The sequence below is a fragment of the Nerophis ophidion genome, linkage group LG16 (assembly GCF_033978795.1).
Source record: "Nerophis ophidion isolate RoL-2023_Sa linkage group LG16, RoL_Noph_v1.0, whole genome shotgun sequence".
NCBI classification, from domain to species: Eukaryota; Metazoa; Chordata; class Actinopteri; order Syngnathiformes; family Syngnathidae; genus Nerophis; species Nerophis ophidion.
In genome coordinates, this window is record NC_084626.1 from 27,936,712 (window position 1) to 27,949,980 (window position 13,269).

Here is a 13,269-nt window from a genome sequence, read left to right on the forward strand (position 1 = left end):
TAATAAACTTTTTTTTTTCTGCAAATAATCATTAACTCTAGAATTTGATGCCAGCAACACGCGACAAAGAAGTTGGGAAAGGTGGCAATAAATACTGATAAAGTTGAGGAATGCTCATCAAACACTTATATGGAACATCCCACAGGTGTGCAGGATAATTGGGAACAGGTGGAGGCCATGATTAGGTATAAAAACACCTTCCATGAAATGCTCAGTCTTTCACAAACAAGGATGGGGCGAGGGTCACCACTTTGTAAACAAATTTTCTAACAGTTTTAGAACAAAATTTCACAACGAGCTATTGCACGGAATTTAGGGATTTTACCATCTACGGTCCGTAAAATCATCAAAAGGTTCAGAGAATTTGGAGAAATCACTGCACGTAAGCGATAATAATACGGACCTTTGATCCCTCAGGCGGTACTGCATCAAAGACCGACATCAGTGTGTAAAGGATATCACCACATGGGCTCAGGAACACTTCATAAAACCACTGTCAGTAACTACAGTTGGTTGGTACATCTGTAAGTGCAAGTTAAAACTCTGCTATGCAAAGCCAAACCCATTTATCAACAATGTCCTGAAACGCCGCCGGCTTCGCTGGGCCCGAGCTCATCTAAGATGGACTGATGCAAAGTGGAAGAGTGTTCTGTGGTCTGACGAGTCCACATTTCAAATTATATTTGGAAACAGAGTACGTGGTGTCCTCCAGAACAAAGAGGAAAATAACCATTCAGATTATTATAGGCGCAAAGTTCAAAAGCCAGCATCTGTGATGGTATGGGGGTGTATTAGTGCCCAAGGCATGGGTAACTTACACATCTGTGAAGGCACCATTAATGCTGAAAGGTCCATACAGGTTTTGGAGCAACATATGTTGTCATCCAAGCAACGTTATCATAGACGCCCCTGCTTATTTCAGCAAGACTATGCCAAGCCACGTGTTACAACAGCGTGGCTTCGTAGTAAGAGAGTACGGGTACTTTCCTGGACCGTCTGCATTCCAGACCTGTCTCCCATCCGAAAATGTGTGGCGCATTATGAACCATAAAATACGAAAGCGGAGACCCCGGACTGTTGAACGACTGAAGCTCTACATAAAACAAGAATGGGAAAGAACTCGACTTTCAAAGCTTCAACAATTAGTTTCCTCAGTTCCCAAACGTTTGAGTGTTGTTAAAAGAAAATGTGATGTAACACAGTGGTGAACATGTCCTTTCCCAACTACTTTGGCACGTGTTGCAGCCATGAAATTCTTAGTTAATTATTATTTGCAAAAAAAAAATAAAGTTTATGAGTTTGAACCTCAAATATCTTGTCTTTGTAGTGCATTCAATTGAATATGGGTTGAAAAGGATTTGTAAATCATTGCATTCCTTTTATATTTACATCTAACACAATTTCCCAACTCATATGGAAACGGGGTTTATAATATCAAGGTGAGATGCATTATTTCTGATCTAAAATAAACTTTCACAAGCTCTGAGACGAGGAAGCAGCTCACCGGCCAACGACGTCAACAAGCTGCGACAATCCTCCGCTAAAAATAGTTTGTCTGCATTAGCGCTTATAACAACAATATTACTAATACTTGATTGATACTCGGTCGGAGTTGCGTGTGAATGCCCTATGAGCGGAACTGAAATGCTTGAATGTCCAGGTTGAGTGGCGTGTGTGGATGAGAAATATGGGATTTAGAGAGGTTTGTATATTGCCCATTCATTTTCAATGGAGGAAAATTCCTGTAATTATGGGTAATCAGGAAATTTTCAAAACCGGGAAACGTGGTGGCTTCAATGTCCAGAGAAAACTGAGTGTTTGGATGTTGGAACAGTGTAAAACTGAGGAGAAATGTAGGATATGGAGTCCGTTGTAAATGTATCATTCATTGTCAATGGGGAAAAAAATTACCAGGAATTTTGGGAAAGGAAAAACATGTTTTGTGTTCGATATATTGGAAGAGTGGTCTGTGTGGATGGTTGAAAGGTTGGAATCAGATTTTAAAAATGGGAAACTGTTTGCGGATTTAGGGCATTCTAGACTATATCCATTCATTTGAATGGCTTTTTATTTATTTTTTTTATTGGGAATCTCGGGAAAAACCTCGAATTTTTGAAAATATTGATTTCAGCAAAATTGTCCTAGATGATATGGATGGGTTGGTGTTGGAATTTTTGGAATCGATTGAAAAATGTTAAGGTAGTAACTAGGGTTGTGAATCTTTGGGTGTCCCACGATTCAATTCAATATCGATTCTTGGGGTCACGATTCGATAATATATCGATTTTTTTTTTAATTCGATTTTCGATTCAAAAACGATATTTTTCCGATTCAAAACGATTCTGTATTCATTCAATACATAGGATTTCAGCAGGATCTACCCCAGTCTGCTGACATACAAGCAGAGTAATAGATTTTTTTTAAAAAAAAAGCTTTTTTAATTGTAAAGGACAATTTTTTATCAACTGATTGCAATAATGTAAATTTGTTTTAACTATTAAACAAACCAAAAATATGCCTTATTTTATCTTTGTGAAAACATTGGACACAGTGTGTTGTCAAGCTTATGAGATGCGATGCAAGTGTAAGCCACTGTGACACTATTGTTGTTTATTTTTATTTTTATAAATGTCTAATGATAATGTCACTGAGGAATTTTTAATCACTGCTATGCTGAAATTATAACTAATATTGATACTGTTGTTGATAATACTCATTTTTGTTTCATTACTTTTGGTTTGTTCTGTGTCGTGTTTGTGTCTCCTCTCAATTGCTCTGTTTATTGCCGTTCTGAGTGTTGCTGGGTCTGGTTTGGTTTTGGAATTGGATTGCATTTTTATGGTATTGCTGTGTAGTGGTTTGTTGGATTGATTAAGAAAAATAATAATGATGAAATCGATTTTTAAAAAATGAAAATCGATTCTGAATCGCACAACGTAAACGATTTGATTCATATTCGAATTAATTTTTCCCCACACCCCTAGTAGTAACATTTTGAATTAAGAATGGGTATTTCGGAATTCCTGAAATTTTGGGAAATGGTGATGTTGTTGTCCCAACTAAGAAATATGTTTTGAAAGTGGAATAGTCGATAACGGTTTAAAAATATGGTCTGAAAAAACTTTCCAGCAAGTAGTGGAAATAAATCTCTGGAAAAAAAAATTTTGAACTTGAACTTTCGAACAAGTTTGAAAAATGGACTATTATTTTTTTATTGGGAAAAATAACCCGGAAAACCAGGAAATGTGGATAATTTGGGATATTTGTTAATTTAACGATTTTCCAGTCGAGTCAAACGTTTTGATACTTGAACTGTTCCAATCCGATGAAAACTGTGGGCCGTGGCCTCTGCAAACTTTTGCAGCAGAATTATAATAAATGATTTTTTGGGGTGTAGAATCTAGAGCAAGGGTGTCAAACTCTGGCCCGCGGGCAATATTTGGCCCGCCGTGTAATTTCATTTGGCCCTTAAGGGAATATCAGATTAACATTAGAGCTGGCCCGCTGCTGTAACACCGCATTCACCACTAATACTCATACTCGTCAACACTCCCGATTTTCCCGGGAGACTCCCAAAGTTCAGTGCCCCTCCTGAATTTCTCCCGATTTCCACCCCGGACAATAATTTTGGGGGCGGGCCGTAAAAGCACTGCCTTTGGCGTTCTCTACATGTCGCCATGTCCGCTTTTCCTCCATACAAACAGCGTGCCGGCCCACTCACATAATATATGCGGCTCATACACACACACAAGTGTATGCAAGGCATACTTGGTCAACAGCCATACAGGTCACACTGAGGGTGGCCGTATAAAAAACTTTAACACTGTTACAAATATACGCCGTACTATGAACCCACAGCAAACAAGAACATTTCGGGAGAACATCCGCATTGTAACACAACATAAACACAACCGAACAAATACCCAGAAGCCCTTGCATAACTAACTTTTCCGGGATGCTACAATATACACCCCCGATACCACCAAACCCCGCCCCAACTCAAACCCGCCGCCGAAAAGAGGCATTCAATTTGTATTTTCATTTTATTTGATATGCCATTGGTATTTTTTAATTATTATTATTTAAAACTGGATTTTGCATGTCACTGTAAAGTTATATACGCCTTGCTTGGTCAATATTCAATGCTAAACTTGTTTAGGTCCCTATTAAAGGATTAATTTGTTCAACCTCGGCCCGCGGCTTCGTTCAGTTTTAAATTTTGGCCCACTCTGCATTTGAGTTTGACACCCCTGATCTAGAGCATTCACACAATTAAGGTCAGAAAATGTAAATGTGGTATTGTTGGCACTTTTTTAAAAGTTTTCTTTTAGAGGGCTTTTTGGACCTCCCTTTTTTTACAAGTGTAATCCGTAAGAAAATGACATAGTTGTTTTGTCTCACAGTATATGTGAACGCTAGGCAAAATAAATAAAAAAGAGCAGTTCCCTTTTAAACGTCGGAGGAAATAAAATGAACAATAAATGCATTTCTTCAGTCAAGTGTGAATGCTTGTCTATGCGTGCCTAAAACCATCGTCACTTTTGCATATTTGGCCGTGACACATTGAATGAACTTGAATGTTTAGAACTACAAATTGTTCATGCATGCCACAATCTCAAAGTGTTTTTGCTAGATTTGTTTACATGCCATTATATGGAAAATAGTCTGATCACTCCTTAAATATGGCAAAATGTATCCTTCCTGCTGTCTTTTCTTATTTTAAAGCATGGGGCTTATGAAGTGTGTTAAAGGGGCTGGTGAAACTACTCAAAGTTATGTTTTTAAAATTAAATATATAATACAGTATATTAAATAAAAAATGTTTTATGGTAGGTCTTTTTTGTTTAGTATTCAGGCTTGTCACTCACAGCTGTCTTTTAACACGTAAGAGAGTGTACTTGTGTACAAACATAAAAGCAACAATTTGTAGTCCTGTACATTAAAGGTTAGCTATCCAAATCACTATCATTACCTACCAACACAGCACGCTAATGAATGTTTAAGTAGACTTTATGTAAGTAACCTGCAAAGGACTGAATGGGAACTTGGTTTTAGTTTGTACAGCACTGAAAAGGAACTTTGCTTCTTGTGTCATGGATGAATCCACATGTGTGTGGTTTTTGCTTAACATGTAACTAAGAACGTAGGGTTGTCTCCATACCAATATTTTGGTACCTTTACCAAATTGTATTTTGTTACTTTTTTAAGTAAAAGAAACCAAAAAAAAATGCCATTATTGGCTTTATTTTAACAAAATATCTTAGGTCACATTAAACATCTGTTTCTTATTCCAATCCAAGAATAAGTTTGTCTTTAAATAAAATAGTGAACATACTAGACAACTTGTCTTTTAGTAGTAAGTAAGCAAACACAGACTCCTAATTTGTCTGCTGACGTATGCAGTAACACATTGTGCCATTTCTCATTCTTTTATTTTGTAAAAATGATCACAGACAAGCTGTAAAAATTGACTTTTAATCTACTTTTTAATTTACTGTTAAAATCTGGTTATTTTTCGTTTTAATATGTTCTATCTACACTTGTGTTAAGATGTAGGAATCACTTATTCTTCTGTTGTTTGGATACTTTACGTTAGTATTGTACCACAAATTTAGTTATCGATCCAAGTAGTTATAGAATCATACATTGGTCATAATTTAAGTTCTCATGTGTCCAGGGACGTATTTCCTGAGTTTATGAATTTAAAAAAGTAAAACGATTTTGTGACGATAAAAAGTATTGATTTGATCATAGTAGTATCGACTAGATACGTTCTTGTACTTCGTATCATTACAGTGGATTTCAGTGTAGATCCACCGTTGACATTTGTTTACATTGTAACAGCAGTGAGCTATCGTATCTTCCTACGGTGTGTAGTGAAGCATGTTTATATATTCCTCATCCTGCAGGGAAGATACTTTAAAAAAAAACTCACTTGAAGGATTAGTCATTTAAAAGTAGCCGATTGCAGCTGGACATTAGCCGCTAACTAGCTAGCCATGTTTTAAAGCACCTCTTCCTGTGGGAGTTTCAGTGTTATAGCTTCATCTTTTTCGATAGTTTTTTAAGCCAAAATGCGTCCATTCTCCCCTTTCTGTCTACATGCTGTCTGCTTGTAAGTACTCTGTGATTGTGCGCTGCCGAACATGCTCCTCTGCTGGTAAAACCAGCCATGTCACAACGTGACGACGACGCGCCGTCATGCCTGTAAAAAAAATGACAAAAAATATGGTGAACCGTTACTTTTCAAACAGAGTATAGTTTCGTTTTTTTAATCATTAGTACCGCAATACAATACTAGTACCGGAATACCGTACAACTCTATAAGAACGTGAGGATCTGTTGAGGATTGCAACTACTTTGTAATTTCTTCTAGAGAATGCAAAGATCAAGATGACTTTGAAACATTTATAGAATTTAGTTATACATGCTCTGCACACACCATTGATCATTGTTTTCGCTGCTTCTTCAGGAGTTCTTATGTGCGGCTAAAGCACTTGTGCACCAACACATGGGTCCACAGCACCAACAACCCCATTGACAAAGAGGAGGAGAAGCCCGTTATGTTAAGAGTAAGTTAACAACTTGGTTGGTCGTATGCCGTCAACTCCTCAATCAGCATGTTGGGCCGAGCATATTTACATCTTTTCAGATTGGAACCTCAGGAGTGAAAGAAGACAAGGAGGCTTTTGCTATTGTACCAGTACCACCAGCAGAGGTGCGGGATTTAGACTTTGCAAATGATGCTAGTAAAGTACTGGCTTCAATTGCAGGCAAACTGGAAAAGGGTACCATTACGCAGAATGAAAGAAGGTAAACTGCTAATAGTATGGAGGTTAATGAGTGTGTTTATTACGAAAGCTCTTTTTTTTGTTTTTTTACTCTGTATTGTTGTTACTGAATTTTTTGCTTTTAAGTTTTGAGAACTGAAATAGAAAATATCCCTTGGGCCTCATTGAAATGTTAATTATAAGTTGCTCCGGAGTATACGTCGCATCTGTCAGTTATTTGTTGTTGAACCCCAAGATGCAGAGATGGAGGCAGGCATGGAATGAGAAAACATGATTTAATTCAATACTAAGACAAAAACAAAACCAAAAGGGTACAAACACAAAGCGCGCACGAGGCGGATAATCGAACCAAAGGAGCTAGCCTGGGAGCTAGAAAATAACAAACAGGAGCTTAGCGTGGAAGCTAGCGGGTACCGAACAGGCAAACAGAAGTCGTACTTGTATAATGAAAAATAAAACAGAAACAGGGAACAAAAAGCAGTAAGCTACAAACATCAACTGAATATAGCTTACCGCTACGCTGCAAAGACAAGGTACGACACGACAGGAGCGATAACACATCACAAGAGCGACTAGACGTGACATCGACAAGACAATAAAATGATCCAGCAACTGACACAAGACAAAGGAGGTACAAATAGGAGCCGGCTGATTGGCAACAGGTGTGGCCAGATGCCAATCAGCCGCAGCTAAAGGGTAACACAGCACTCAGGGAACAAGACAGGAAGCTGACAAAATAAGAGCACTAGACAGGAAATGCCAAACACACTGAGGAGGAACACAGCACTCAGGGAACAAGACAGGAAGCTGACAAATTAAGAGCACTTGACAGGAACTAAAAGACAGGAAATACTAAACACAGGAAACAGACAAATGCAGAGGAAAAAACTAAAACATAGACAAACTGTCAGGGGCAAGCCTGACAGCACCGGCCGAAAAACGCATGATAAAGAAGGAAAAACACATATATACGTCACACTGGAGTATAAGTCGCATTATGGGGGAAATTTATTTGATAAAACCCACCACCAAGAATAGACATTTGAAAGACAATTTAAAAATAATTAAAGAATAGTGAACAACAGGCTGAATAAGTGTACGTTATATGAAGTATAAATAACCAACTGAGAAGGTGCCTGGTATGTTAAAATAACATATTATGGTAAGAGTCATTCAAATAACTATAACATATAGAACATGCTATACGTTTACCAAACAATCTGTCACTCCTAATCGATAAATCCCATGAAATATTCTTCCTCGATGTTGCTTCCAAACAACTCTGCCAACTCCAAAGGTATGCGCCGCTTCCTCTTGTCGTTTTCTGCTGCTTATTTCACTACGTCCAGCTTGTAATCTGCAGTACATGATTTCCTTTTCGGTGCCATTTTTTTTCAGCCCTTCTCAGTTTTTATAAGTTACCGCCAACGTTGAAATGATCCATTTTAATAGCTATGGCAGTAGTATATAGAAGTTAGCATTTCATGACCCACAATGCACTTCTGCCATGACCCTCCCCCGCCGAATTCTTATTGGTTGACGTGTGTGTGACGGTTGCTGACATTTTCTTCGTCTCTTCCGCGAATGAGATAAATAATATTATTTGATATTTTACGGTAATGTGTTAATAATTTCACACATAAGTCGCTCCGGAATATATGTCGCACCCCCGGCCAAACTATGAAAAAAACTGCCACTTATAGTCTGAAGAATACGGTATGTTGTATTTTGGCAAGGTTTCTCATACTGTTTTGCTTTCTCATACTGTTTTGCAAGACCCTTGTCATGCGACTTAAAACTTGACACCTCATTGTCTGGTTTGATTGCTTCTGTCCTAATTTACCAGAAGGGATTCTTGCTATTTGAAGCAGCAAATTTTTCAACCCGGAAATTTTCTGCTCTGAATTTATATACACTAAATATTTTTACATAAAATTTTTGCACCAAATTTTTGTACGATGAATTTTAAAACACTTTAAAAAAAATTACATTGCATAATAATGATGTAAAAAAAATCAGTTCACAAAATTCAAACGCCAAAAAATCAGTTACATACACTACAGGCCAAAAGTTTGGACACATTTTCATTTAATGCATTTTCTTCATTTTCATGACTATTGTATTGAAGGCATCAAAACTATGAATGAACACATGTAGAGTTATTTACTTAACAAAAAAAGGTAAAATAACTAAAAACGTGTTATATTCTAGTTTTTTCAAAATAGCCACCCTTTGCTGTTACTGCTTTGCACACTCTTAGCATTCTCTCTTCAAGAGGTGTAATGGGTTTCACTTCACAAGTTTCATAGTTTTGATGCTTTCAGTGACCATCTACAATGTAAATAAATAGTCATGAAAATAAACAAAATGCATTGAAATGAGAAGGTGTGTTCAAAGTTTTTGTCTGCACTGTTAATTAATTTTTAAAACGTGTTTTTTCTCGTTACAAAGGCACAAATCAACTTCCATATAATAGTCAATCTTCTTTCATTTACTATATTAGTAAGTTTTATTTGTTTACCTCAGGTTTGTAACTAAACTTCTGGAAGATCTCGTCTTCTTTGTGGTAGACATCCCTAACAGTGGGCAGGATGTTTTGGAGATAATGGTAAACAAACCCAACAGAGAAAGACAAAAACTCATGAGAGAGCAGAATATCCTCAAGCAGGTTAGTTTAAATATTCAGTAAGACTATCCAAGCGTTTTGAATGTTATTTCCAGCAATTACTTTTTTCACTGTTTTCGCAGATCTTCAAACTTCTCCAAGCACCCTTCACAGACAGTGGCGATGGTCCCATGCTGCGCCTGGAAGAGCTGGGTGACCAACGACACGCTCCTTTTCGACATATTTGTCGGCTTTGTTACAGAGTGTTACGCCACTCTCAGCAGGACTACAGAAAGAACCAGGTAGGTGGACAGAACCCCTCCGCTTTGACTTTCTGGGCCTTTTACAATGTGGTAATTATCCTTTTTTTGTCGGCTTTTCACAGGAATATATCGCCAAGCAGTTTCGCTTCATGCAGAAACAGATAGGCTATGATGTGCTTGCAGAAGACACAATAACGGCTCTACTCCACAACAACAGGAAGTTGCTGGAGAAACACATCACTGCTGCGGAGATAGATACATTCGTTACTCTTGTGAGGAAAAACCGGGAGCCAAGGTGAGCCAAGATGGTTAACTTTTTGTGATTGTTATGGATTAAAATGCCTTAATTTGCGGCAACTTTTTCAGAAAGGTATGCAATGTTCTGATGCTTATTTTGTTCAATTAATATTAAATTAATTTGTGGGTTTTATCAATGACCTATTAATGCTTCAAATGTTCTTTGTAAACCTAACTTCAAATAGCACACAATTGAAACAAAAACGTGAATATATATACACCGTGTTGATGTTTTACTCACTTTGTATCGCACTTTCTTAAATGCGCAAACTCAGAATTCATTCTCAAATTACTGTTTTGATCATAAGTAATAGCAATTATAATTACAGAAATAAACACAAGTTGCAGACATTCTCAATGTTTATATAACACTTGAAAAATATTTGTCTATCTTCAAGTTTAATTTATGTTCCAACACATTTATTCCTACTCGTGAAGAGTATTTGTGAACTGTTGAGTAATCTATAGTGGTCATTTTTGTTGGTAAATGAGAAACAACGAGAGATTATTACACATCAACATCTCTGTCATGTATATGTTCAGTCAGCATAGCAACTATGTTCCTAATTGCCTTACTCGGGATAGATACAGTTTAAATAAATATATAAATACATGTAAAGTAGGAGGTCATGACACCAGAATGTTGCTAAATGTTTATATTCTATATTGACAAGAAAGCGTTGCACTGGAGCCGTAAGGACAACAATGGTGTCATTTTATAGATAAAGAGTTGACATATTTTTACATGTTGCTGTTCCTGCTTTGTCAAGAAACAAACAAGTTTTAAATAGACAGATGACTTGCGTGATTGAGCAGCGCTCAAAGACAAATTTAAATGGCGAAAACATTGATTTACCAAAATATACAAAGACAGACAAAATTGCAAGGCTGCGCATAATTTGAGATGTTTGGTTGATTATGCGTAAATTTGTGTGAATTGGAAGGACTAATTAATATAATAGCAGACAAGGGTGGCAGTGTTTGAGAAACAATTTATATTGTTACCTAATCTGTGGTAATATATAGCCAGTGTAGCACTGTAAGTGTTGATCTGTTCTGTCTGGCTTATTGTAAATTATTCATCAAGTGGTTTGATAAGTGAACCCTCGTTTTGCCTTTATCAATGTAAACAACATTTACAAATTAAAACGGAAGAAGACAAACATTCAAACACTCAAGCAACACAAAAACAATAATCAATGATTTGTTTTTCAATGAAAGCATATTGTGTGTGTGTGTGTGTTGTTAATGCATTTGTTTAATTATGTAGAAAAAAATAAAACTTGTTTAAAAGATTTTATTGTGTAATAATCAGGACATTCAATCGATCGCAACTGGACTGTTTGGTTTGTCTTGGAAGATGTTTTGCCTCTCATCCAAGTAGGCATAATCAGTTCATGCTCATAGACTTAGATTGGTCAAATCTATTCTTAGACTTAGATAGGTCAGATCTAGTCTAGCGGCTGGTTCCAATACCTCAGTAGGCTTAATCGGTGAACACCACCAAGTCATTGGTACAGATATGTGGATGACACATGAGTGAAAATCAGAAACCAAGTAGTGCAAGCCTTCACCCAGCACATTAACTCAGTAGACTAAAGCATCAAGTTCACACGTGAGTAAGTTGCCTTTTTTGGACTGTGATGTCCACATTGGAGAAAAAAACTGGGGTCTCCATGTCGGGGTTTAGCCAAAACCCACACATACCGATCAATACCTACTTTTGGACTCACACCACAAAAAGGAACACAACCTGGGCATTATCAGAACCCTTCAACACAGAGCTGATAATGTCCCTACCAGCCCACAGGCCAAAAAGAACGAGAGTAGGCATTTGATTGTAGCCCTTAAAACCTGTGGTTATCCCAGCTGATCGTTTGTGAAAAGTGCTTCCAATTCCAGAAATAATAAGAACAGAGTGGATGAGGAGGAAAAAGGTGACAGACGCAAACATACTGTAATGCCACACGTGTCAGGTGTATCTGAGAGACTATCCAACGCAACATTCCAGTATACCACAAAACCAGGCAAACTTCCTGAGACACAGACTAGTGCATCCTAAAGACCGGACACCCCGCACCCACAAAAACAATCTGGTGCATGCTATCCAGTGTAATGATAAATGCACTGATTCACATATTGGGGAAACAAGACAATTACTAAGCTGACACATGGCAGATAACAGCTAACGCTACTGGCCAAGACTCAGCTGTCTACCTGCACCTCAGAGAAAAACTGCACTCCTTTGAGAACAAAAATGTACCGATTCTGGGTAGGGAGGACTGATGGTACGGATGAGTAGAGAGGGAATCCATTTATGTCAAGGTTGAAAAACCCTGCCGGAACAGAATAAGTGGTGTGCGACACCGCCTATCTCCCACATACAAGACTATCCTTTCAACTATTCTCAAAATACCCTGCAATTTAGCCTCTAACAAATAACAAGAGATAGGGCGGCATGGCGTAGTGGGTAGAGCGGCCGTGCCAGAAACCTGAGGGTTGCAGGTTCGCTTCCTACATATTGACATCCAAAAAAGCGCTGCCGTTGTGTCCTTGGGCAGGACACTTCACCCCCGGTGCTGCTCACACTGGTGAATGAATGATGAATGATTGGTGGGGGTCGGAGGGGCCGTAGGCGCAAACTGGCAGCCACGCTTCCATCAGTCTGCCCCAGGGCAGCTGTGGCTACAGATGTAGCTTACCACCACCAGGTGTGAATGACTGATGGGTTCCCACTTCAATGTGAGCCCTTTGAGTATCTAACAATAGAAAAGCGCGATATGAATCGAATCCATTGTTAATATTATTATTATTATTACTATTATTATTATTATAAAAACATTCTGGTCACATTATGTGACCAGAATGCCATTTGGGCCATTTGTTTACAACTAAATGCTAACGAGTGGGATTCCGACTAGAGATGTCCGATAATGGCTTTGTTACCGATTTCCGATATTGTCCAACTCTTAATTACCGATACCGATATATACAGTCGTGGAATTAACACATTATTACGCCTAATTTTGTTGTGATGCCCCGCTGGATGGATTAAACAAAATTTAAGGTTTTCCAAAATAAATCAACTCAAGTTATGAAAAAAAAATGCCAACATGGCACTGCCGTATTTATTATTGACGTCACAGACTGTTTTATTTTTTTTTAACATGCCTCAAAACAGCAGCTTGGAATTTGGGACATGCTCTCCCTGAGAGAGACTATGAGGAGGTTGAGGTGTGGGGTAGAGGGTATCTGGGGTGTATATAGTAGCATCCCGGAAGAGTTAGTGCTGTAAGGAATTCTGGGTATTTGT

The 13,269-nt window shown here is 37.9% G+C and overlaps 1 protein-coding gene across 17 annotated transcripts in view; it reads left to right on the plus strand.

Moving 5' to 3' along the window:
- Positions 1 to 13,269, plus strand: part of itpr1b (inositol 1,4,5-trisphosphate receptor, type 1b) — a 299,908-nt gene that overhangs the window by 67,863 nt on the left and 218,776 nt on the right. For all 17 annotated transcript variants that reach the window (XM_061874781.1, XM_061874784.1, XM_061874785.1 and 14 more), the window contains 5 exons: positions 6,473 to 6,572; positions 6,653 to 6,813; positions 9,318 to 9,459; positions 9,540 to 9,698; positions 9,782 to 9,954. In XM_061874781.1, the coding sequence (XP_061730765.1) occupies positions 6,473 to 6,572; positions 6,653 to 6,813; positions 9,318 to 9,459; positions 9,540 to 9,698; positions 9,782 to 9,954 (735 nt within the window). The remainder of the gene's footprint in view (positions 1 to 6,472; positions 6,573 to 6,652; positions 6,814 to 9,317; positions 9,460 to 9,539; positions 9,699 to 9,781; positions 9,955 to 13,269) is intronic.